Source organism: Cetorhinus maximus, unplaced genomic scaffold (genome assembly GCF_964194155.1).
Source record: "Cetorhinus maximus unplaced genomic scaffold, sCetMax3.hap1.1 HAP1_SCAFFOLD_3474, whole genome shotgun sequence".
Lineage (NCBI taxonomy): Eukaryota > Metazoa > Chordata > Chondrichthyes > Lamniformes > Cetorhinidae > Cetorhinus > Cetorhinus maximus.
The window spans coordinates 1-27,330 of record NW_027599385.1 but is presented as its reverse complement, the minus strand read 5'-3'; the positions used below and the strand labels follow the sequence as shown (position 1 = coordinate 27,330).

The window sequence follows — 27,330 nt, the reverse complement described above, 5'->3', positions numbered from 1 at the left end:
CGGGAGGTTCCGGGTGGTTCTCTATCCCTCAGACACTCACCGAATGGGGTTCATGTCCGAGCGGCTTCGCTTTGAAACGGCCTTGACAAACTTCTCCGCCATCTGGATCCTGAGAGAGAGAAGCAGCCGGTTAGAGACACCCAGACCAGCCGTCCCCGTCCCCATTGATCACCCAGACCAGCCGTCCCCATCCCCATTGATCACCCAGACCAGCCGTCCCCATCCCCATTGATCAGCCAGACCAGCCGTCCCCGTCCCCATTGATCACCCAGACCAGCCGTCCCCGTCCCCATTGATCACCCAGACCAGCCGTCCCCGTCCCCATTGATCACCCAGACCAGCCTTCCCCATCCCCATTGATCACCCAGACCAGCCGTCCCCGTCCCCATTGATCACCCAGACCAGCCTTCCCCATCCCCATTGATCACCCAGACCAGCCGTCCCCGTCCCCATTGATCACCCAGACCAGCCTTCCCCATCCCCATTGATCACCCAGACCAGCCGTCCCCGTCCCCATTGATCACCCAGACCAGCCGTCCCCGTCCCCATTGATCACCCAGACCAGCCTTCCCCATCCCCATTGATCACCCAGACCAGCCTTCCCCATCCCCATTGATCACCCAGACCAGCCGTCCCCATCCCCATTGATCACCCAGACCAGCCGTCCCCGTCCCCATTGATCACCCAGACCAGCCTTCCCCGTCCCCATTGATCACCCAGAGTGAACCCAATCACCCAGACCAGCCGTCCCCGTCCCCATTGATCACCCAGACCAGCCTTCCCCGTCCCCATTGATCACCCAGACCAGCCTTCCCCGTCCCCATTGATCACCCAGACCAGCCTTCCCCATCCCCATTGATCACCCAGAGCAGCCGTCCCCATCCCCATTGATCACCCAGACCAGCCGTCCCCGTCCCCATTGATCACCCAGAGCAGCCGTCCCCATCCCCATTGATCAGCCAGAGTGAACCCAATCACCCAGACCAGCCGTCCCCGTCCCCATTGATCACCCAGAGTGAACCCAATCACCCAGACCAGCCGTCCCCGTCCCCATTGATCACCCAGACCAGCCTTCCCCGTCCCCATTGCTCACCCAGACCAGCCTTCCCCGTCCCCATTGATCACCCAGACCAGCCGTCCCCGTCCCCATTGATCACCCAGAGCAGCCGTCCCCATCCCCATTGATCACCCAGACCAGCCTTCCCCGTCCCCATTGATCACCCAGGCCAGCCTTCCCCGTCCCCATTGATCACCCAGACCAGCCGTCCCCGTCCCCATTGATCACCCAGACCAGCCGTCCCCGTCCCCATTGATCACCCAGACCAGCCTTCCCCATCCCCATTGATCACCCAGACCAGCCGTCCCCGTCCCCATTGATCACCCACAGTGAACCCAATCACCCAGACCAGCCTTCCCCATCCCCATTGATCACCCAGACCAGCCGTCCCCATCCCCATTGATCACCCAGACCAGCCTTCCCCGTCCCCATTGATCACCCAGACCAGCCTTCCCCATCCCCATTGATCACCCAGACCAGCCTTCCCCGTCCCCATTGATCACCCAGACCAGCCGTCCCCGTCCCCATTGATCACCCAGGCCAGCCTTCCCCGTCCCCATTGATCACCCAGACCAGCCGTCCCCGTCCCCATTGATCACCCAGACCAGCCGTCCCCGTCCCCATTGATCACCCAGACCAGCCTTCCCCATCCCCATTGATCACCCAGACCAGCCGTCCCCGTCCCCATTGATCACCCACAGTGAACCCAATCACCCAGACCAGCCTTCCCCATCCCCATTGATCACCCAGACCAGCCGTCCCCATCCCCATTGATCACCCAGACCAGCCTTCCCCGTCCCCATTGATCACCCAGACCAGCCTTCCCCATCCCCATTGATCACCCAGACCAGCCTTCCCCGTCCCCATTGATCACCCAGACCAGCCGTCCCCGTCCCCATTGATCACCCAGACCAGCCTTCCCCATCCCCATTGATCACCCAGACCAGCCTTCCCCATCCCCATTGATCACCCAGACCAGCCGTCCCCGTCCCCATTGATCACCCAGAGTGAACCCAATCACCCAGACCAGCCGTCCCCGTCCCCATTGATCACCCAGACCAGCCTTCCCCGTCCCCATTGATCACCCAGACCAGCCTTCCCCATCCCCATTGATCACCCAGAGCAGCCGTCCCCATCCCCATTGATCACCCAGACCAGCCGTCCCCGTCCCCATTGATCACCCAGACCAGCCGTCCCCATCCCCATTGATCACCCAGACCAGCCGTCCCCGTCCCCATTGATCACCCAGACCAGCCGTCCCCATCCCCATTGATCAGCCAGAGTGAACCCAATCACCCAGACCAGCCGTCCCCGTCCCCATTGATCACCCAGAGTGAACCCAATCACCCAGACCAGCCGTCCCCGTCCCCATTGATCACCCAGACCAGCCTTCCCCGTCCCCATTGCTCACCCAGACCAGCCTTCCCCGTCCCCATTGATCACCCAGACCAGCCGTCCCCGTCCCCATTGATCACCCAGAGCAGCCGTCCCCATCCCCATTGATCACCCAGACCAGCCTTCCCCGTCCCCATTGATCACCCAGGCCAGCCTTCCCCGTCCCCATTGATCACCCAGACCAGCCGTCCCCGTCCCCATTGATCACCCAGACCAGCCGTCCCCGTCCCCATTGATCACCCAGACCAGCCTTCCCCATCCCCATTGATCACCCAGACCAGCCGTCCCCGTCCCCATTGATCACCCACAGTGAACCCAATCACCCAGACCAGCCTTCCCCATCCCCATTGATCACCCAGACCAGCCGTCCCCATCCCCATTGATCACCCAGACCAGCCTTCCCCGTCCCCATTGATCACCCAGACCAGCCTTCCCCATCCCCATTGATCACCCAGACCAGCCTTCCCCGTCCCCATTGATCACCCAGACCAGCCGTCCCCGTCCCCATTGATCACCCAGAGCAGCCGTCCCCATCCCCATTGATCACCCAGACCAGCCTTCCCCGTCCCCATTGATCACCCAGGCCAGCCTTCCCCGTCCCCATTGATCACCCAGACCAGCCGTCCCCGTCCCCATTGATCACCCAGACCAGCCGTCCCCGTCCCCATTGATCACCCAGACCAGCCTTCCCCATCCCCATTGATCACCCAGACCAGCCGTCCCCGTCCCCATTGATCACCCACAGTGAACCCAATCACCCAGACCAGCCTTCCCCATCCCCATTGATCACCCAGACCAGCCGTCCCCATCCCCATTGATCACCCAGACCAGCCTTCCCCGTCCCCATTGATCACCCAGACCAGCCTTCCCCATCCCCATTGATCACCCAGACCAGCCTTCCCCGTCCCCATTGATCACCCAGACCAGCCGTCCCCATCCCCATTGATCACCCAGACCAGCCTTCCCCGTCCCCATTGATCACCCAGACCAGCCTTCCCCATCCCCATTGATCACCCAGACCAGCCTTCCCCGTCCCCATTGATCACCCAGACCAGCCGTCCCCGTCCCCATTGATCACCCAGAGCAGCCGTCCCCATCCCCATTGATCACCCAGACCAGCCTTCCCCGTCCCCATTGATCACCCAGAGCAGCCGTCCCCATCCCCATTGATCACCCAGACTAGCCTTCCCCGTCCCCATTGATCACCCAGACCAGCCGTCCCCATCCCCATTGATCACCCAGACCAGCCTTCCCCATCACCGCTAATAACCCGGAGTGAACCCAATCAGATGACTGACCTCTGGTTGAAATGTTGTTCCCGAATATCCGTTCCATTTAGAATCAGGGCATCGAGGATGTGAATTGAGCTGATGCGGCGCTGGGCCTTCCCCTATAACCAAGAGAGAGAGCAATCAGCACAGAGCCTCAATAACCGATCACAAAACCAGGGAATTGAAGCTTTATCCAGCCTCAGGTAACTGAAACATCACCGAACCCCGGGTAACTGAAACATCACCGATCCCCGGGTAACTGCAGAGTCACCGAACTCCGGGTAATTGAAACATCACCGAACCCCGGGTAACTGCACAGTCACCGAACCCCGGGTAACTGAAATATCACCGAACCCCGGGTAACTGCAGAGTCACCGAACCCCGGGTAACTGAAATATCACCGAACCCCGGGTAACTGAAACATCACCGAACCCCGGGTAACTGAAACATCACCGAACCCCGGGTAACTGCACAGTCACCGAACCCCGGGTAACTGCAGAGTCACCGAACCCCGGGTAACTGAAACATCACCGAACCCCGGGTAACTGAAACATCACCGAACACCGGGTAACTGAAACATCACCGAACCCCGGGTAACTGAAACATCACCGAACCCCGGGTAACTGAAACATCACCGAACCCCGGGTAATTGAAGTGTCACCGAACCCCGGGTAACTGAAACATCACCGAACCCCGGGTAACTGAAACATCACCGAACCCCAGGTAACTGAAATATCACCGAACCCCGGGTGACTGAAGTGTCACCGAACCCCGGGTAACTGAAATATCACCGAACCCCGGGTAACTGAAACATCACCGAACACCGGGTAACTGAAACATCACCGAACCCCGGGTAACTGAAATATCACCGAACCCCGGGTAACTGAAATGTCACCGAACCCCAGGTAACTGCAGAGTCACCGAACCCCGGGTAACTGAAACATCACCGAACCCCGGGTAACTGAAACATCACCGAACCCCGGGTAACTGAAATATCACCGAACCCCGGGTAACTGAAACATCACCGAACCCCGGGTAACTGAAACATCACCGAACCCCGGGTAACTGAAACATCACCGAACCCCGGGTAACTGAAGTGTCACCGAACCCCGGGTAACTGAAATATCACCGAACCCCGGGTAACTGAAATATCACCGAACCCCGGGTGACTGAAATATCACCGAACCCCGGGTAACTGCAGAGTCACCGAACCCCGGGTAACTGAAATGTCACCGAACTCCGGGTAACTGAAACATCACCGAACCCCGGGTAACTGAAGTGTCACCGAACCCCGGGTAACTGAAATATCACCGAACCCCGGGTAACTGAAACATCACCGAACCCCAGGTAACTGAAATATCACCGAACCCCGGGTGACTGAAATATCACCGAACCCCGGGTAACTGCAGAGTCACCGAACCCCGGGTAACTGAAATGTCACCGAACCCCGGGTAACTGAAATATCACCGAACCCCGGGTAACTGAAATATCACCGAACCCCTGGTAACTGAAATATCACCGAACCCCTGGTAACTGAAATATCACCGAACCCCAGGTAACTGAAATATCACCGAACCCCGGGTAACTGAAATATCACCGAATCCCGGGTAACTGAAATGTCACCGAACCCCGGGTAACTGAAATATCACCGAACCCCGGGTAACTGCAGAGTCACCGAACCCCGGGTAACTGCAGAGTCACCGAACCCCGGGTAACTGCAGAGTCACCGAACCCCGGGTAACTGCAGAGTCACCGAACCCCGGGTAACTGCAGAGTCACCGAACCCCGGGTAACTGCAGAGTCACCGAACCCCGGGTAACTGAAACGTCACCGAACCCCGGGGAACTGCAGAGTCACCGAACCCCAGGTAGGTGCAGAGTCACCGAACCCCGGGTAACTGAAACATCACCGAACCCCGGGTAACTGCAGTCTCCAAACCCCGGGTAACTGAAACGTCACCGAACTCCGGGTAACTGCAGAGTCACCGAACCCAGGGTAACTGAAACATCACCGAACCCCGGGTAACTGAAATATCACCGATCCCCGGGTAACTGCAGAGTCACCGAACCCCGGGTAACTGAAATGTCACCGATCCCCGGGTAACTGCAGAGTCACCGAACCCCGGGTAACTGCAGAGTCACCGAACCCCGGGTAACTGAAACGTCACCGAACCCCGGGTAACTGAAACGTCACCGAACCCCGGGTAACTGAAACGTCACCGAACCCCGGGTAACTGAAATGTCACCGAACCCCGGGTAACTGAAACGTCACCGAACCCCGGGTAACTGAAACGTCACCGAACCCCGGGTAACTGAAACGTCACCGAACCCCGGGTAACTGAAACGTCACCGAACCCCGGGTAACTGAAACGTCACCGAACCCCGGGTAACTGAAACGTCACCGAACCCCGGGTAACTGAAACATCACCGAACCCCGGGTAACTGCAGAGTCACCGAACCCCGGGTAACTGAAACGTCACCGAACCCCGGGTAACTGAAACGTCACCGAACCCCGGGTAACTGAAACGTCACCGAACCCCGGGTAACTGAAATATCACCGAACCCCGGGTAACTGAAATATCACCGAATCCCGGGTAACTGAAATATCACCGAACCCCGGGTAACTGAAAGGTCACCGAACCCCGGGTAACTGCAGAGTCACCGAACCCCGGGTAACTGAAACGTCACCGAACCCCGGGTAACTGCAGAGTCACCGAACCCCGGGTAACTGCAGAGTCACCGAACCCCGGGTAACTGCAGAGTCACCGAACCCCGGGTAACTGCAGAGTCACCGAACCCCGGGTAACTGCAGAGTCACCGAACCCCGGGTAACTGAAATATCACCGAACCCCGGGTAACTGCAGAGTCACCGATCCCCGGGTAACTGAAATGTCACCGAATCCCGAGTAACTGCACAGTCACCAAACCCCAGGTAACTGCAGAGTCACCGAACCCCGGGTAAGTGCAGAGTCACCGAACCCCGGGTAACTGCACAGTCACCGAACCCCGGGTAACTGTAGAGTCACCGAACCCCGGGTAACTGAAATATCACCGAACCCCGGGTAACTGCAGTCTCCAAACCCCGGGTAACTGAAACGTCACCGAACTCCGGGTAACTGCAGAGTCACCGAACCCCGGGTAACTGAAACGTCACCGAACCCCGGGTAACTGCAGAGTCACCGAACCCCGGGTAACTGAAATATCACCGAACCCCGGGTAACTGCAGAGTCACCGATCCCCGGGTAACTGAAATGTCACCGAATCCCGAGTAACTGCACAGCCACCAAACCCCAGGTAACTGCAGAGTCACCGAACCCCGGGTAAGTGCAGAGTCACCGAACCCCGGGTAACTGCACAGTCACCAAACCCCGGGTAACTGTAGAGTCACCGAACCCCGGGTAACTGAAATATCACCGAACCCCGGGTAACTGCAGTCTCCAAACCCCGGGTAACTGAAACGTCACCGAACTCCGGGTAACTGCAGAGTCACCGAACCCCGGGTAACTGAAACGTCACCGAACCCCGGGTAACTGCAGAGTCACCGAACCCCAGGTAAGTGCAGAGTCACCGAACCCCGGGTAACTGAAACATCACCGAACCCCGGGTAACTGCAGAGTCACCGAACCCCAGGTAGGTGCAGAGTCACCGAACCCCGGGTAACTGAAATGTCACCGATCCCCGGGTAACTGCAGAGTCACCGAACCCCGGATAACTGCAGAGTCACCGAACCCCGGGTAACTGCAGAGTCACCGAACCCCGGGTAACTGCAGAGTCACCGAACCCCGGGTAACTGAAACGTCACCGAACCCCGGGTAACTGAAACGTCACCGAACCCCGGGTAACTGAAACGTCACCGAACCCCGGGTAACTGAAACGTCACCGAACCCCGGGTAACTGAAACGTCACCGAACCCCGGGTAACTGAAACGTCACCGAACCCCGGGTAACTGAAACATCACCGAACCCCGGGTAACTGAAACATCACCGAACCCCGGGTAACTGCAGAGTCACCGAACCCCGGGTAACTGAAACGTCACCGAACCCCGGGTAACTGAAACGTCACCGAACCCCGGGTAACTGAAATATCACCGAACCCCGGGTAACTGCAGAGTCACCGAACCCCGGGTAACTGAAATATCACCGAACCCCGGGTAACTGCAGAGTCACCGATCCCCAGGTAACTGAAATGTCACCGAATCCCGAGTAACTGCACAGTCACCAAACCCCAGGTAACTGCAGAGTCACCGAACCCCGGGTAAGTGCAGAGTCACCGAACCCCGGGTAACTGCACAGTCACCGAACCCCGGGTAACTGTAGAGTCACCGAACCCCGGGTAACTGAAATATCACCGAACCCCGGGTAACTGAAATGTCACCGATCCCCGGGTAACTGAAATGTCACCGATCCCCGGGTAACTGAAATGTCACCGAATCCCGAGTAACTGCAGAGTCACCGATCCCCGGGTAACTGCAGAGTCACCGAACCCTGGGTAACTGAAATATCACCGAACCCCGGGTAACTGCAGAGTCACCGAACCCCGGGTAACTGCAGAGTCACTGAACCCCGGGTAACTGCAGAGTCACCGAACCCCGGGTAACTGCAGAGTCACCGAACCCCGGGTAACTGCAGAGTCACCGAACCCCGGGTATGTGCAGAGTCACCGAATCCCGGGTAACTGCAGAGTCACCGAACCCTGGCTAACTGAAATATCACCGAATCCCGGGTAACTGCAGAGTCACCGAACCCCGGGTAAGTGCACAATCACCAAAACCCTCTGAATCCCATGGGCAATCTGAGCTCTCCCTCTCTGAGCTCTGTAGCCTCTCTGTCTGTAGTGCTAGCACCAGCATTGTGCTCTCTTGTCCTGATCCTTCCATCTCACCTCTCCTTTCAGCTCCTGTATGATTTCCACCAACAGCAGTGTGTCCCGCGGTAACTCGGTCTTGAAGCTTTCCAACTTCTTCCAGCGCATCGGTATTCCCCCGTCCCACAAGTAGATCTGGCATTTCTACACAGAAACAGAACACACCCCAATGTACAGAGAGACAGAGACAATCACAGCAACTCAGACAGAAACCCCAGCAAAGACCTTCCCTCCATTACAGGGCAGCACTCCCACATGCAAGTTCCCCTCCAAGTCACACGCCTCCCTGACTTGCAAATGTATCGCCATTTCTCCTGTCAGGGGCTAGGAACATACAAACACATGAACAAGGGGCAGGACTAGGCCATTCAGCCCCTCGAGCCTGCTCTGCCTTTTAATAAGATCATGGCTGACCTGATTGTAACCTGAAATACACCTAGAATACTGTGAACAGTTTTGGTCCCCTTATCTAAGGAAAGATATACTGGCATTGGAGGCAGTCCAGAGAAGGTTCACTAGGTTGATCCGGGGTATGGAGGGGTTTTCTTATGAGGAGAGATTGAGTAGGTTGGGCCTGTACTCATTGGAGTTTAGAAGAATGAGAGGCGACCTTATTGAAACATATAAGATTCTTAGGGGGTTTGACAGGGTAGGTGCTGAGAGGCTGTTTCCCCTTGTGGGAGAGTCTAGGACCAGAGGGCATAATCTCAGAGCAAGGGGTCACCCATTTAAAACAGAGATGAGGAGGAATTTCTTCTCTCAGAGGGTAGTCAATCTGTGGAATTCTTTACCACAGAGGGCTGTAGAGGCTGGGGCGTTAAGTATATTCAAGGCTGAGATAGACAGATTTTTAATCAGTAAGGGAATCGAGGGCTATGGGGAAAAGGCAGGAAAGTGGAGTTGGGGATTATCAGATCAGCCATGATCTCATTGAATGGCAGAGCAGACTCGATGGGCCGAATGGCCTGCTTCTGCTCTTTCGTCTTATGGTCCGAAATCTGCATCCCACCTACTGCTGATAACCTATGACCCCCTAGCTTACCAAGAATCTATCCATCTCTGCCTTCAAATTATTCAGACTCTACTTCTCCACCTTCTTAGGAAGAGAGTTCCAAAGGCTCACAACCCTCAGAGAAAAATTTTTGTCTGTTTTAAATGGGTGACCCCTTATTTTTAAAGAGTGAACTCACCTTAGCTTTTCTAAAATATACATATAATATATAATATATATATATATAAGGCGAAATTTTGAGAGTGCAAAGTTTGCATGTTCCTGTCAGGATTAAAGGCAAAGTTAACAGGCATAGGGAACCTTGGTTTTCAAGGAATATTGGCGATCTGGTTAAGAAGAAGAGAGAGGTGTATAGCAGGTATAGGCAACAAGAAGCAAATGAGGTACTTGTAGAGTATAGAAAATGTAAGAAAATACTAAAAAAGGAAATCAGGAAGGCAAAAAGAAGACATGAGGTTGCTTTGGCAGATGATGTGAAGGTAAACCCGAAGGGTTTCTACAAGTATATTAAGAGTAAAAGGATAGTAAGGGACACAATTGATCCCCTTGAAGATCAGAGTGGTCGTCTATGTGTGGAGCCTCACGAGATGGGGGAGATCTTAAACAGTTTATTTGCATCAGTATTTAATCATGAAACTGGCATAGTGTATAAGGAAGGAAGGGAAACAAGCAGTAGTGTCATGGAACATATAGAGATTAAAGAGGAGGAGGTGCTTGCTGCCTTACAGCGAATAAAGGTAGATAAATCCCCCGGGCCTGACATGATATTCCCTCGGACCTTGAGGATGACTAGTGTAGAAAATGCAGGGGCCCTGGCAGAAATATTTAAAATGTCCTTAGCCACGGGTGAGGTACCGGAGGATTGGAGGGTAGCTCATGTTGTTCCGTTGTTTGAAAAAGGCTCCAAAAGTAAACCAGGTAATTACAGGCCAGTGAGCCTGACGTCAGTAGTAGGTAAATTATTGGAAGGTGTTCTGAGAGATCGGATATACAATTATTTGGACAGCCAAGGGCTGATTAAGGATAGTCAGCATGGCTTTGTGCGTGGTAGGTCGTGTTTAACGAACCTTGTAGAGTTTTTCGAGGAGGTTACCAAGAAAGTAGATGAAGGAAAGGCTGTGGATGTTGTCTACATGGACTTTAGTAAGGCCTTTGACAAGGTCCCACATGGGAGGTTAGTTCAGAAGGTTCAGACACTTGGTATCCATGGAGAGGTTGTAAACTGGATTCAAAATTGGCTGTGTGAGAGAAGACAGAGAGTGGTAGTGGATGATTGCTTCTCAGACTGGAGGTCTGTGACTAGTGGTGTGCCTCAGGGATCTGTACTGGGACCATTGTTGTCTGTTGTCTATATCAATGATTTGGATGATAATGTGGTGAATTGGATCAGCAAGTTTGCTGATGACACTAAGATTGGAGGCGTGTGGACAGCGAGGAAGGCTTTCAAAGCTTGCAGAGAGATCTGGACCAACTGGAAAAATGGGCCAGAAAATGGCAGATGGAATTTAATGCGGAAAAGTGTGAGGAGTTGCATTTGGAAGGTCAAACCAAGGCAGGACATACACAGTAAATGGTAGGGCACTGAGGAGTGTGGAGGAACAAAGGGATCGGGGAGTTCAGATACATAATTCCCTGAAAGTGGCGTCACAGGTAGACAAGGTTGCAAAGAAAGCTTTTGGCATACTGGCCTTCATAAATCAAAGTATTGAGTATAGGAGTTGGGATGTTATGGTGAGGTTGTATAAGACATTGGTGAGGCCAACTTTGGAGTATTGTGTGCAGTTCTGGTCGCCTAACTACAGGAACGATATCAGTAAGATTGAAAGAGTGCAGAGAAGATTTACTAGGATGTTGCCGGGTCTTAAGGAGTTGAGTTACAGGGAAAGATTAAACAGGTTAGGACTTTATTCCTTGGAGCGTAGAAGTATGAGGGGAGATTTGATAAAAGTTTACAAAATTATGAGGGGTATAGACAGAGTAAATGCGAGTAGGCTCTTTCCACTTAGATTAGGAGAAATAAACACGAGAGGACATGGCTTTAGGGTGAAAGGGGAAAGGTTTAGGGGGAACATTAGGGGGAACTTCTTCACTCAAAGAGTGGTGAGAGTGTGGAACGAGCTACCATCTGACGTGGTAAATGTGGACTCACTCTTAAGTTTTAAGAATAAATTAGATACATGGATGGGAGAGGTCTAGAGGGTTATGGACTGGGTGCAGGTCAATGGGACTAGCGGAATAATATTTCAGCACAGACTAGAAGGGCCAAATGGCCTGTTTTCTGTGCTGTAGTGTTCTATGGTGCTATGGTCCTATATAGATAGATAGATAATATGTATATACATCAGCATGACTAATTTATTACATCTTTAAAAGCTGAACAAAAGCTTTAAAATGACTGAATGGTGATGGTGTAGTGATATTGTCACTGGGCTACTAACCCAGAGACCCAGGGTAATGCTCTGGGGACCCGGGTTCCAATCCCACCATGGCAGATGGTGGAAATTGAATTCAATAAAAATCTGGAATTAAAAGTCTAATGGTGACCATGAAACATTGCCGATTGTTGTAAAAACGCATCTGGGTCACTAATGCCCTTTAGGGAGGGAAATCTGCCATCCTTACCTGGTCTGGCCTACATGTGACTCCAGACCCACAGCAATGTGCTTGACGAATAAAATGCCCTCTGAACAAGGGCAGTTAGGGATAGGCAATAAATGCTGGCCCTAGCGACACCCACATCCAATGAACGATTTATCCCCTTTATCTATTCCCCTTTCAAATATCATGGTGCCTGTGTCACTGCTACATTGTAAGCATCCAATTCTTCAGTGAAGACAAATAGAAAGTACTCATTTTGTTCCTCAGCCATGCTCCCTTTTGATCTCTTTTGTCACTAATAACTCCCAACCTTTCCCTAATTCCCATTTTACAATTAATCTCTTTAAAAATAGACTTTTCAATTCTATCCCATGTCAGTTCCAGTACAGCGACAACACTGATGGAGGAGCCCAGCACATCAGTGCAAAAGATAGGCCTGTGGATGACCCATCTCGGCCTCCTCCGGAGGTCCCCAGCATCACAGACGCCAGTCTTCAGCCAATTCGATTCACTCCACGTGATATCAAGAAATGGCTGAAGACACTGGATACTGCAAAGGCTATGGGCCCTGACAATATTCTGGCAATAGTACTGAAGACCTGTGCTCCAGAACTTGCCGCTCCCCTAGCCAAGCTGTTCCAGTACAGCTACAACACTGGCATCTACCGGCTATGTGGAAAATTGCCCAGGTATGTCCTGTACACAAAAAGCAGGACAAATCCAACCTGGTCAATTACTGACCCATCATTCGCGTCTCTGCAATGTGGCAGCCAGGATGTTCGTTTTGTTTGAGTCATTCCAGGCATATTTTTTTGATTCATTGATAGGATGGCCAGGCCAGTGTTTATTGCCCATCCCTAATTACCCTCATTCAGAGTCAACCATATTGCTGTGTAGGTTTTTAAGACAATTGTAAACCCATCATCAGTAAAGTAATGGAACAGGTCATCAACAGTGCTATCAGCATGGCTAATTTATATATCTCTAAAAGCGGGACAAAAGCTTTAAAATGACTGAAGCCACGGGGAGGTGGGGGCGTGGTGATATTGTCACTGGACTACTAACCCATGGACCCAGGTGAATGTCCTGGGAACCCGGGTTCCAATCCCACCACAGCAGACCGGGGAATCAATAAAAATCTGGAATTAAAGTCCAATTATGACAATTGTGGTAACGTGGTTGACTCTGAATGAGGGTAATTGAGGATGGGCAATAAACACTGGCCTGGCCATCCCATCAATGAATCAAAGAAATATGCCTGGAATGACTCAAACAAGACGAACATCCTGGCTGCCACATTGCAGAGACGCGAATGATCCCTGTGGCTGAAGATATCAAACTCTGTCCGAGTGCTCCCTGTCTGACAGAGCAAAGGAGTCTCAAGCCACCTTTTGAAATTATTAATGGTTGAAACATCTCAGAAATCCAAGACAAAGGCCACATACTTACAAACATACAAATCTGGAGCAGGAGTGGCCATTCGGCCCCTCGAGCCTGCTGTGCCATTCAATAAGATCATGGCACATCTGGATGTAACCTCAACCCCACATTCCTGCCTACCCCCGATAACCTTTCACCCCCTTGTTAATCAAGAATCTATCCAGCTCTGCCTTAAAAATATTCAAACCCCAGGTAACTGCAGAGTCACCGAGCCCCGGGTAACTGCAGAGTTACCGAACCCCGGGTAACTGCAGAGTCACCGAACCCCGGGTAACTGCAGAGTCACCGAACCCCGGGTAACTGAAATGTCACCGAACCCCGGGTAGGTGCAGAGTCACCGAGCCCCGGGTAACTGAAATATCACCGAACCCCGGGTAACTGCAGAGTCACCGAACCCCGGGTAACTGAAATATCACCGAACCCCGGGTAGGTGCAGAGTCACCAAGCCCCGGGTAACTGAAATATCACCGAACCCCGGGTAACTGCAGAGTCACCGAACCCCGGGTAACTGCAGACCATTGCCCTTTGATGTTCAATGGCATTACCATCACTGAATCCCCCACTATCAACATCCTGGGGGTTACCACTGACCAGAAACTGAACTGGACTAGCCATATAAATACTGTGGCTACAAGAGCAGGTCTGGGGTTAGGAATCGCGCAATGAGTAACTCACCTCCTGACCCCCCAAAGCCTGTCCACCATCTACAAGGCACAAGTCAGGAGTGTGATGGAATACTCCCCACTTGCCTGGATGAGTGCAGCTCCCACAACACTCAAGAAGCTCGACACCACCCAGGACAAAGCAGCCGCTTGATTGGCACCCCATCCACAAACATTCACTCCCTGCACCGCCAACGCACAGTAACAGCAGTGTGTGTACCATCTACAAGATGCACTGCAGGAACTCACCAAGGCTCCTTCGACAGCACCTTCCAAACCCACGACCACTACCATCTAGAAGGACAAGGGCAGCAGATAGATGGGAACACCACCACCTGGAAGTTCCCCTCCAAGTCACTCACCATCCTGACTTGGAAATATATCACCGTTCCTTCACTGTCACTGGGTCAAAATCCTGGAACTCCCTCCCTAACAGCACTGTGGGTGTACCCACACCACATGGACTGCAGCGGTTCAAGAAAGCAGCTCACCACCACCTTCTCAAGGGCAATTAGGGATGGGCAATAAATGCTGGGCCCAGCCAGCGAAGCCCACATCCCGTGAATGAATTTTTAAAAAACTTTCAAACACAGGTGACTTTTGAATCCTCCCAAGTCACCTAAACCTTCCCCATGGCCAGAAAGGACAGTGTCCTTGTGGACACCCTCTCCCAGGTTTAAACTGCAAAAAGGAAATGCAGCTGGGATCTGCCATTTGCCTGTCTGCTGTGTATCTGGTATACCAGTATGAATGAGAGAATACATGTACAATTCTTCACTTCCTATTCTTCCTTCTTCAAACCATATCCAAAATGAAATATGTTGTGATCCAGCTGATGTTACTCTTAGACAAGCCTGGTCCCAGGATGGGACCCAGCCTGATAGATCCTAACTTTTATTTTGTTTAGATACATGGAGAGTGGCTACTGAACAGAGTCACAGGAGTCAGCTAATGAACTTTTAACAGAAGAATAAAACATTTATTAACAAGAACAGATGAACTATATTACAATACTCCTTCACCCACAACTACACCTTTACAGATATATACAGATTTGTAAGGATAAGACAAGTTACAAAAGCTATCTTATACTCTAATGTTCCCAGTAGGTACACAGTCCATGTAAACCTATGGCACCCTGTGGTCAGACACACCACTCTCTGAAACCAAGTGACAGATGCCACCCCAGATAGATGTTATGGATCCTCCTCAAGTCCCCCCAGACGCTTGTTACACTGTGAGCCAACCAGTCTCACTGATATCCGTATTTCACACGAGGGTTTCCAATCTCCACTCTCCAGGACCTCACCTTGGAATTGTCTCCCAAACCGATGCTTTCTCCCAGACGCCTTCCGCAAGGGTTCACCCCCGGAGTTTCGAACTTTCCTTCTGATGTTCCTCTCCCTGGGTCACCACATGCATTCAAGCTGTCTTTCACGCACTCTCTCTCACCAACTCATCCGTCAACAGTACACCACTGCTTCACATGCCGATAGCAAAGAGTTACAGATCTTCAGCCATCTCTTTGGACCTTCTGGCCTCTCGCTTTAAATCTGCATCCTGCAGCTTTTCTTCCTTGAAGCTTGGAGCTTTCCTCTGCTCCTCACTCTTAACTTCACTTAACAGGCCCCTTTCCAGGTTCCTGTCCTTCCTTTGACTAGAAGGTCTGCTTGGGACTTTCTCCTGTTTCAGCCTCACTCCTTGGTCTTGGGGCCTTTCAGTTCTTTTGGGAAACCTGCTCTCACTCTGCAGCCCCCTCCCACAGTATCCAGTCTCCCTGGAGTTCTGGCTTCAACTTCAGTTTGGAATTTGCTATCTGTCCCTTTTCATGTCCTGCCTGGCGTGGAACCTTCTTCCAGCTGAACTTAAACTGCTTTCAACCGCTCTGCCTGTGTATGGCTGTTGTGGCGAGGGAGGCTACCCCTTTGCACCCCTATTGCTAAGCAACAGCACAGTTTTATCTACTCGAGATTTTATTAACTTCTCTTCAACAGTCGTAAAAAACTCATTAGAAATGCAGGCACCTTTTAAATTGAAACTAAAACTCAACTTGACCTTTTCTTAACACAGATACAGAAATACAAATCAAATTTAAACTTTAAAGCTAGAACTCATTCCTAACACCCTCGAATAAAAGCACAATCCACTCAAACTATCTCTATTTCCTAACCAATAGAATTCGCTTTTTTTTTACCCTGAGGCGAGGAGAGGTGTCAGGAGGCAAAGACCTCACTCCATATTTTTATAAATTATGTGTATCAGCATGGCTAATCTCTAAAATCTTTTAAAACTGGACAAAGGCTTTAAAATGATTGAAGCCATGACTGGCTATGACTCAAACAAATTGCAGGAGGCGGTGGCACAGTGATATTGTCACTGGGGCTAGTATTCCAGAGACTGAGGGTAATGCTCTGGGAACCAAGGTTCGAATCCCACCATGATGATGACCACAAAACTATTGCCAATTGTTGTAAAAACCCACCTAGTTCACTAATACCCTTTAGGGGAGGAAATCTGCTGTCCTTACCTGGTCTTACCTGGTCTGATCTGACTCCAGGCCTACAGCAATGTAGCTGAATCTTAAATGCCCTCACAACAAGGGCCATTAGGGATGGGCAATAAATGCTGGCCTAGCCAGCAAAACCCACATCCCATGAATAATATAAACTTCCTGACATTCAGATCAGCTGCCCCCTTGTTACCTGTGAAGAGACGCTAATGAACCCTGTGACTGCAGAGATCGAATTGCACCAAGCCCATTTAGATTGCAAAGGTCAGGTCCGAATAACAGAGACAATCTGTCTGATAGGACAAAGGACCCTGAAACCTCTTTTCAAATTATTAATGGTTGAAACATTAACCATGTCAAGAATCCAGACAGAGGACCATACATCCTTTGTCCATTCCAAAGGGGAGAGTAATATTGCCTTGTGGAGCTGCCATCTTCTATCTAGCAAGCTGCAGTTCAGAACGAGGGCTGGGTCCAGGTGAATGCCTGGCCCCCATATGCACTGTTTCCAATAGAACTGCCTACAAGACGCATCTGCTCCAATGATGCCACTTTCCAAAACGGTGCTTCTGACATGTCCTCCTTCTTCCTTAACCGAGGTTTTCCACCCACGGTGGTTGACAGGGCCCTCAACCGTGTCCGGCCCATCTCCCGCACATCCGCCCTCACGCCTTCCTCTCCCTCCCAGAACCAAGATAGGGTCCCCCTTGTCCTCACTTATCACCCCACCAGCCTCCACATTCAAAGGATCATCCTCTGCCATTTCAGCCAACTCCAGCATGATGCCACCACCAAACACATCTTCCCTTCACCCCCCTGGCGGCATTCCATGGGGAACATTCCCTCCGGGACATCCTGGCCCACTCCTCCATCACCCCCTACACCTCAACCCCCTCCCACTGCACCTTCCCATGCCCACGCAGAAGGTGCAACACCTGCCCCTTTACTTCCCCCCTCCTCACCGTCCAAGGGCCCAAACACTCCTTTCAAGTGAAGCAGCATTTCACTTGCACTTCCCTCAATTTAGTCTACTGCATTCGTTGCTCCCAATGCGGTTTCCTCTACACTGGAGAGACCAAACGCAGACTGGGTGACCGCTTTGCAGAACACCTTCGGTCTGTCCGCAAGCATTACCCAGACCTCCCTGTCGCTTGCCATTTTAACACTCCACCCTGCTCTCATGCCCATATGTCCGTCCTTGGCCTGCTGCATTGTTCCAGTGAAGCTCAACGCAAACTGTAGGAACAGCACCTCATCTTCCGACTAGGCACTTTACAGCCTTCCGGGCTGAATATTGAATTCAACAACTTCAGACCAACTCCATCCTTATCCCCTTTTTTTAATCCCCTCCTTTCTACATTCATTTTTTTATCCACTTATTTTTATTCATTTATCCGTGGTTTTATCCCCTTTTTTATCCCCCCTTCTATCCTTTTTTCCCCCACCACCATCTCCCACAGGGGGCTATCTGTTACTTGGTCATGTTGTTCTTTCACACAACACTATCCTGTTCTGCTATCATCACATTCTGCTTTCTTGCCTTTATGCCGCTATCAGCACCTTTATTAGCACTAACCACTACCATTAACACCCGCTTTGTCCTTTAGTTCATGACATCTTTGTCAATCTCTCCTTTGCCTCCACCTATCGCTGGCCCTCTATCCAGCTTCACCTGGTCTCCCCCCTCCCCCCTTAAACAGTATAAACTTCACCACAATTTCACCCCCACGAGGGAACACAGCATTGGACTTTCATTCCGGACTCCGGACTCCGGCCTCACGTGAATCAAGAATTCTTATTTTCTGGGTGGTTTTAGCCCTCTACCTCTTTCTTCTCCTTATCCCTCTTTTATTGTCGCGATGCAAGAGGGGAGTGTCGGGGGGGGAAAACGCCTTTAAGCCTCCTCCCGTGTTTGGAGTGTGTGTAAAATAAACTAACCCTCTGATTTTACCCTATCTGGAGTTTTCTGTGCCGTTGTGAATAGAAATCGGATCAGACCAAATCTGAGGGGTTGGGAAAATACTCCACTAATTATAAAGGGGTCAATCAAAATCTAAACACCTTTCTGCTGACGGACGGGTGGTGAGAGGAGAAATAAGGACTGTTTAAATTAAACCCTCTCCTGTCTGTAACACTTCACTGTCGCTGGATCAAAATCCTGGAACTCCCTCCCTAACAGCGCTGTGGGTGTACCTACACCACATGGACTGCAGCGGCTCAAGAAGGCAGCTCACCACCACCTTCTCAAGGGCAACTAGGGATGGGCAATAAATGCTGGGCCCAGCCAGCGAAGCCCACATCCTGTGAATGAATGAACGTTTTTTTTTAATTACAGGCCAAGCCAATCACAGTTAGAGGCTCAGAATCCCAGTTTAATGGCTGTCTGTTTGTAAAAGGCCATTCTGCTTCTCTACAGACACACAGAGGGTATCTTTCCCCTGCCAGGAGAATCTAAAACACAGGGACACAATCTCAGGATAAGGGGCCGATCGTTTAGGGCTGAGGTGAGGAGAAATATCTTCACTCACAGGGTTGTGAATCTTTGAAATTCTCAAGACAAGGAGGGATCAAAAACCTGGCAAAGTGAGACTGAGGTGGGAGCCATGATTCCAACTGAATGGTAGAGCTGTCTCAGGGGGCACTGTGGGGGCACTGTGGGGGTATTATGGGGTCAATGTGGGGGTATTGTGGGGGCACTGTGGGGGCACTGTGGGGGGCACTGTGGGGGGCATTGTGGGGGTATTGTGGGGGTATTGTGGGGGTATTGTGGGGGCACTGTGGGGGTATTGTGGGGGGCACTGTGGGGGTATTGTGGGGGGCACTGTGGGGGTATTGTGGGGGCACTGTGGGGGTATTGTGGGGGCACTGTGGGGGTATTGTGGGGGCACTGCGGGGGTATTGTGGGGGCACTGCGGGGGTATTGTGGGGGCACTGCGGGGGTATTGTGGGGGTATTGTGGGGGCACTGTGGGGGCACTGTGGGGGCACTGCGGGGGTATTGTGGGGGCAATGTGGGGGCACTGCGGGGGTATTGTGGGGGCACTGCGGGGGTATTGTGGGGGCACTGCGGGGGGCACTGTGGGGGCACTGCGGGGGGCACTGTGGGGGTATTGTGGGGGCACTGCGAGGGTATTGTGGGGGCAATGTGGGGGTATTGTGGGGGCAATGTGGGGGTATTGTGGGGGTATTGTGGGGGCACTGCGGGGGTATTGTGGGGGCACTGTGGGGGCACTGTGGGAGCACTGTGGGGGTATTGTGGGGGCACTGTGGGGGTATTGTGGGGGCACTGTGGGGGTATTGTGGGGGCAATGTGGGGGTATTGTGGGGGCACTGTGGGGGCAATGTGTGGGCACTGTGGGGGTATTGTGGGGGTATTGTGGGGGCAATGTGGGGGTATTGTGGGGGTATTGTGGGGGCACTGCAGGGGCAATGTGGGGGCACTGTGGGAGCAATGTGGGGGCACTGTGGGAGCAATGTGGGGGCATTGTGGGGGCAATGTGGGGGTATTGTGGGGGCACTGTGGGGGCAATGTGGGGGTATTGTGGGGGTATTGTGGGGGCAATGTGGGGGCACTGTGGGGGCACTGTGGGGGCACTGTGGGAGCAATGTGGGGGCATTGTGGGGGCAATGTGGGGGCAATGTGGGGGCACTGTGGGGGCAATGTGTGGGCACTGTGGGGGTATTGTGGTGGTATTGTGGGGGCAATGTGGGGGTATTGTGGGGGCAATGTGGGGGCAATGTGGGGGTATTGTGGGGGCAATGTGGGGGTATTGTGGGGGCACTGTGGGGGCAATGTGTGGGCACTGCGGGGGTATTGTGTGGGCACTGTGGGGGTATTGTGGGGGCAATGTGGGGGTATTGTGTGGGCACTGTGGGGGTATTGTGGGGGCACTGTGGGGGTATTGTGGGGGCAATGTGGGGGTATTGTGTGGGCACTGTGGGGGTATTGTGGGGGCAATGTGGGGGTATTGTGTGGGCACTGTGGGGGTATTGTGGGGGCACTGTGGGGGTATTGTGGGGGCACTGTGGGGGTATTGTGGGGGTATTGTGTGGGCATTGTGGGGGTATTGTGGGGGCACTGTGGGGGTATTGTGTGGGCATTGTGGGGGAAATGTGGGGGCAATGTGTGAGCACTGCGGGGGCACTGTGGGGGTAATGTGGGGGCACTGCGGGGGTATTGTGGGGGCACTGCGGGGGTATTGTGGGGGCACTGTGGGGGTAATGTGGGGGTAATGTGGGGGCACTGCGGGGGTATTGTGGGGGCACTGTGGGGGTAATGTGGGGGTAATGTGGGGGCACTGCGGGGGCACTGTGGGGAAATGTTCTTCAGGGGATGTGGGCATCACTGGCAAGGCCAGCATTTCTTACCCATCCCTAACTTCCCTCGAGAGCAGTAAAGAGCCAACGCCATTGATGTGGGTCTGAAGTCACCTCTAGGTCAGACCGGGTAAGGACATTAGTGACAATCGATGATGGTTTCATTGACACCATTATTGAGACTCGCTTTCGATTGCAGCGTTATTATAACTGAATTTTCATTGCACCAGCTGGCGGTGCTGGCGATGTGAATCCAGGTCCCCAGAGCCTGGAGACCAGTGACATTCCCACCAGGCCACTGGGATCTTCCTATTTCCACATCCTTACGGACTTTTCCCCATTATCCCCTCAAGTACTTACCCCCATGCCCAGGAGGAAGGTTTGCTGTCCACCAGCGACCATACACCGATAGTCCAACACATGGCTGATCTTCTCAATGTTCTCTGCAGAGAGCAGGGTGGCTTTATAGCTGAAAGTCTCCATGTCACTGCCCTGCAGAGAGAGGAAGACACAGTAACAACCGGGGGAAACGCGCCGACAACCGGGGGAAACGCGCCGACAACCGGGGGAAACGCGCCGACAACCGGGGGAAACGCGCCGACAACCGGGGGAAACGCGCCCACAACCGGGGCTAACGCGCCGACAACCGGGGGAAACGCGCCCACAACCGGGGCAAACGCACCGACAACCGGGGGAAACGCGCCCACAACCGGGGCTAACGCGCCCACAACCGGGGGAAACGCGCCGACAACCGGGGGAAACGCGCCCACAACCGGGGGAAACGCGCCGACAACCGGGGGAAACGCGCCGACAACCGGGGGAAACGCGCCGACAACCGGGGGAAACGCCCCGACAACCGGGGGAAACGCCCCGACAACCGGGGGAAACGCGCCGACAACCGGGGGAAACGCGCCGACAGCCGGGGGAAACGCACCGACAGCCGGGGGAAACGCGCCGACAACCGGGGGAAACGCACCGACAACCGGGGGAAACGTGTCAACAAGTCAGAGGGCGAGAACGGGGTCATGACCTTGGCATGGCTAATGTCAGAGAGCGAGAACGGGGTCATGACCTTGGCATGGCTAATGTCAGAGAGCGAGAACGGGGTCATGACCTTGGCATGGCTAATGTCAGAGAGCGAGAACGGGGTCATGACCTTGGCATGACTAGTGTCACAGAGCGAGAACGGGGTCATGACCTTGGCATGGCTAGTGTCAGAGAGTGAGAACGGGGTCATGACCTTGGCATGGCTAGTGTCAGAGAGCGAGAACGGGGTCATGACCTTGGCATGACTAGTGTCAGGGAGTGAGAGCGGGGTCATGACCTTGGCATGACTAATGTCAGAGAGCGAGAACGGGGTCATGACCTTGGCATGGCTAGTGTCAGAGAGTGAGAACGGGGTCATGACCTTGGCATGGCTAGTGTCAGAGAGCGAGAACGGGGTCATGACCTTGGCATGACTAGTGTCAGGGAGTGAGAGCGGGGTCATGACCTTGGCATGACTAATGTCAGAGAGCGAGAACGGGGTCATGACCTTGGCATGGCTAATGTCAGAGAGCGAGAACGGGGTCATGACCTTGGCATGGCTAATGTCAGAGAGTGAGAACGGGGTCATGACCTTGGCATGGCTAGTGTCAGAGAGCGAGAACGGGGTCATGACCTTGGCATGGCTAGTGTCAGAGAGCGAGAACAGGGTCATGACCTTGGCATGGCTAGTGTCAGAGAGCGAGAACGGGGTCATGACCTTGGCATGACTAGTGTCACAGAGCGAGAACGGGGTCATGACCTTGGCATGACTAGTGTCAGGGAGTGAGAGCGGGGTCATGACCTTGGCATGGCTAGTGTCAGAGAGCGAGAACGGGGTCATGACCTTGGCATGGCTAGTGTCAGAGAGCAAGAACAGGGTCATGACCTTGGCGTGGCTAGTGTCAGAGGGCGAGAACGGGGTCATGACCTTGGCATGGCTAATGTCAGAGGGCGAGAACGGGGTCATGACACCTACATGGGACCAGCATCTGAGAGTGAGCACGGGGTCATGACATTGAAATGGCTCGTGTCAGAGAGAGAGAGGATGGGGTCATGACCTGGACACAGTAAAATGAGGTGGATTAATTTAAACTAATATAAACTTTAACATCTCATTTACCTGAATCAGTTCGTAAAACTTGCTCTTGGCGTCAGCCGGGCTGGGAGCAATTCGAGCTTTGTCCGGGATCTGTGGGATCAAAACACATTGTCCATTGGACACGGAAATGGCGAGTGGGAGATGGTGAGGGAGGGGGACAGGGGAGGGGAGGGGGACGGAGGAGGGGAGGGCGATGGGGACTGGGGAGGGGAGGGCGATAGGGACTGGGGGAGGGGAGGGCGATGGGGACTGGGGGAGGGGAGGGCGATGGGGACTGGGGAGGGGAGGGCGATGGGGACTGGGGGAGGGGAGGGCGATGGGGACTGGGGGAGGGGAGGGGGACGGAGGAGGGGAGGGCGATGGGGACTGGGGGAGGGGAGGGCGATGGGACTGGGGGAGGGGAGGGCGATGGGGACTGGGGGAGGGAGGGCGATGGGGACTGGGGGAGGGGAGGGCGATGGGGACTGGGGGAGGGGAGGGCGATGGGGACTGGGGGAGGGGAGGGCGATGGGGACTGGGGAGGGGAGGGCGATGGGGACTGGGGAGGGGAGGGCGATGGGGACTGGGGGAGGGGAGGGCGATGGGGACTGGGGGAGGGGAGGGCGATGGGGACTGGGGGAGGGGAGGGCGATGGGGACTGGGGGAGGGGAGGGCGATGGGACTGGGGAGGGGAGGGCGATGGGGACTGGGGGAGGGGAGGGCGATGGGGACTGGGGGGGGAGGGCGATGGGGACTGGGGAGGGAGGGCGATGGGGACGGGGGAGGGGGACGGGGGGCGGTGGGGACAGGGAGGGGGAGGGGGGCGGGAGAGGGGAGGGGGACGGGGGTGGTGGGGACGGAGGAGGGCAGGGGGACGGGAGAGGGGAGGGGGACGGAGGAGGGGAGGGGGACGGAGGAGGGGAGGGGGACGGGGCGGTGGTGACGGGGGAGGGGGAGGGGGACGGGAGAGGGGAGGGGGACGGAGGAGGGGAGGGGGACAGGAGGGGGACAGGGGGCGGTAGGGATGGGGGAGGGGGAGGGTGTGTGGGGGAGGGTGGGGGGGAGGGTGTGTGGGGGGAGGGTGGGGCGGGGAGGGTGGGGGGTGGAGGTGGGTGTCGGGGGGAAGGTGTGGGGGGGGTGGGTGTGGGGGAGGTGGGTGTGGGGGGAGGGGAGGTGGGTGTGGGGGGGGGTGGGTGTGGGGGGGAATGGGAGGTGGGTGTGGGGGGAGGGGGGGTGGGTGTGGGGGAGGAGGGGGGGTGGGTGTGGGGCGGGAGGGGGGGGTGGGTGTGGGGAGGAGGGTGTGTGTGGGAAGTTGTGGGGGGGAGGGTGTGTGGGGGAAGGTGTGGGGGGGAGGGTGTGGGGGGGGGAGGGTGTGTGGGCGCGCTGGGTGGTACTGAGAGAGGTGGGCGCGCTGGGTGGTACTGAGAGAGAGAGGTGGGTGGGTGTGTGGTACTGAGAGAGCGGGGTGGGCGCGCTGGGTGGTACTGAGAGAGAGGGGTGGGCGCGCTGGTGGTACTGAGAAAGCGGTGGGCGCGCCGGGTGTTACTGAGAGAGAGAGGGGTGGGCGCGCTGGGTGGTACTGAGAGAGAGGCATGGGCGCGCTGGGTGGTACTGAGAGAGAAGGGTGGGCGCACTGGGTGGTACTGAGAGAGAGGCGTGGGCGCGCTGGGTGGTACTGAGAGAGAAGGGTGGGCGCACTGGGTGGTACTGAGAGAGGGATGGGCGGGTGTGTGGTACTGAAAGAGAGGCGTGGGCGCGCTGGGTGGTACTGAGAGAGGGGTGGGCGCGCTGGGTGGTACTGAGAGAGAGGGGTGGACGCGCTGGGTGGTACTGAGAGAGAGGGGTGGGCGCGCTGGGTGGTACTGAGAGAGAGGGGTGGGCGCACTGGGTGGTACTGAGAGAGGGGTGGGCGCGCTGGGTGGTACTGAGAGAGGGGTGGGCGCGCTGGGTGGTACTGAGAGAGGGGTGAGCGCGCTGGGTGGTACTGAGAGAGAGGGGTGGGCGCGCTGGGTGGTACTGAGAGAGGGGTGGGCGCGCTGGGTGGTACTGAGAGAGAGAGGTGGGCGCGCTGGGTGTTACTGAGAGAGATGGGTGGGCGCGCTGGGTGGTACTGAGAGAGAGAGGTGGGCGCGCTGGGTGTTACTGAGAGAGAAGGGTGGGCGCGCTGGGTGGTACTGAGAGAGAGGGGGTGGGCGCGCTGGGTGGTACTGAGAGAGGGGTGGGCGCGCTGGGTGTTACTGAGAGAGAGAGGTGGGCGCGCTGGGTGTTACTGAGAGAGATGGGTGGGCGCGCTGGGTGTTACTGAGAGAGAGGGGTGGGCGCGCTGGGTGGTACTGAGAGAGAGAGGTGGGCGCGCTGGGTGTTACTGAGAGAGAAGGGTGGGCGCGCTGGGTGGTACTGAGAGAGAGGGGTGGGCGCGCTGGGTGTTACTGAGAGAGAGGGGTGGGCGCGCTGGGTGGTACTGAGAGAGGGGTGGGCGCGCTGGGTGTTACTGAGAGAGAGAGGTGGGCGCGCTGGGTGTTACTGAGAGAGATGGGTGGGCGCGCTGGGTGTTACTGAGAGAGAGGGGTGGGCGCGCTGGGTGGTACTGAGAGAGAGAGGTGGGCGCGCTGGGTGTTACTGAGAGAGAAGGGTGGGCGCGCTGGGTGGTACTGAGAGAGAGGGGTGGGCGCGCTGGGTGTTACTGAGAGAGAGGGGTGGGCGCGCTGGGTGGTACTGAGAGAGAGGGGTGGGCGCGCTGGGTGGTACTGAGCGATAATCACCCCCCACAGTTTAAGGCAATCCTTCCTGATGTCAGCTTGCCGGGTCTCATTCAGGTTCCTAAAGTGAGAAAACACAGACTTAGGGAAAAAGGTTAGGGTTAGGGCATCTCGAAATCTATACACACCACCCAACAACATAACCATTAACCATCTAACTAGCCCAGACACCGTGACCACTAACCAGCTAACTACCCACCAAACCGAAGCAATTAACCAGCTAATGACCCACAATACCATAATCATTAACCAGTTAACCACACAAAGACCATAATCATTAACCAGTTAACCACACAAAGACCATAATCATTAACCAGCTAACCACACAAAGACCATAATCTTTAACCAGCTAACCACACAAAGACCATAATCATTAACCAGTTAACCACACAAAGACCATAACCATTAACCAGTTAACCACACGAAGACCATAATCATTAACCAGCTAACCACACAAAGACCATAATCATTAACCAGTTAACCACACAAAGACCATAACCATTAACCAGTTAACCACACAAAGACCATAACCATTAAGCAGCTAACTTCCCAACACTAACAATTAACCATTTCAGAGGGCAGGTAACAGTCAGCCACATTGCTGTGGGTCTGGAGTCACATGTAGGCCAGACTGGGTAAGGACGCCAAATTTCCCTCCCTAAAGTGACCCAGACGGGTTTTTAGAATCGATGATAGTTTCATGGTCACCGTTACTGAGACTCGCTTTAGATTCCAGATTTATTGACTGAACTTAAATTTCACCAGCAAGAGGAAAGGTTGGACAGATTGGGCTTGTTTCCACTGGAGTTTCGAAGAGTGAGGGGTGATTTGGTTGAAGTTTACAAGATCCTGAACGGTTTTGACAAGGTGGGTGTAGAAAGGATGTTTCCTCTTGTGGGTGAGTCCAGAGCTCGGAGGCAATGGTTTAAAATTAGGGGTCGCCCTTTTAGGACAGAGATGAGGAGAAATTATTTCCCTCTGAGGGTTGTGGAACTCTCTGCCTCAGAAGATGGTGGGGGCGGGGTCATTGAATATTTTTAAGGCAGAGGGAGATAGACTCTTGACTAACAAGGGGGTGAAAGGTTATCGGGGGGAGGCAGAATGGGGTGTTGAGGCCACAGTCAGATCAGCCATGATCTTATTGAATGGCGGAGTGGGATCCAGGGGCCAGCTAACTACACAAACACCATAACTATAAAGCAGCTAACTTCCCAACACCATAACAATTAACCAGCCATCTACCGCCAACACCATAACCATTCACTAGCCAACTACCGCCAACACCATAACCATTCACTAGCCAACTACCGCCAACACCATAACCATTCACCAGCCAACTACCGTC

The 27,330-nt window shown here is 54.3% G+C and overlaps 1 protein-coding gene across 1 annotated transcript; it reads right to left on the bottom strand.

Annotated features, from left to right (window-relative positions):
• Nucleotides 1–40: 40 nt before the first annotated feature.
• Nucleotides 41–23,337, bottom strand: LOC144678040 (cap-specific mRNA (nucleoside-2'-O-)-methyltransferase 1-like; the record flags this gene model as incomplete). Its single annotated transcript, XM_078537967.1, has 5 exons — nucleotides 41–109; nucleotides 3,751–3,842; nucleotides 8,604–8,729; nucleotides 21,483–21,614; nucleotides 23,269–23,337. Coding segments are annotated over 5 exons (488 nt in total), but the record flags the coding sequence as incomplete, so codon positions are not given.
• Nucleotides 23,338–27,330: the final 3,993 nt, after the last annotated feature.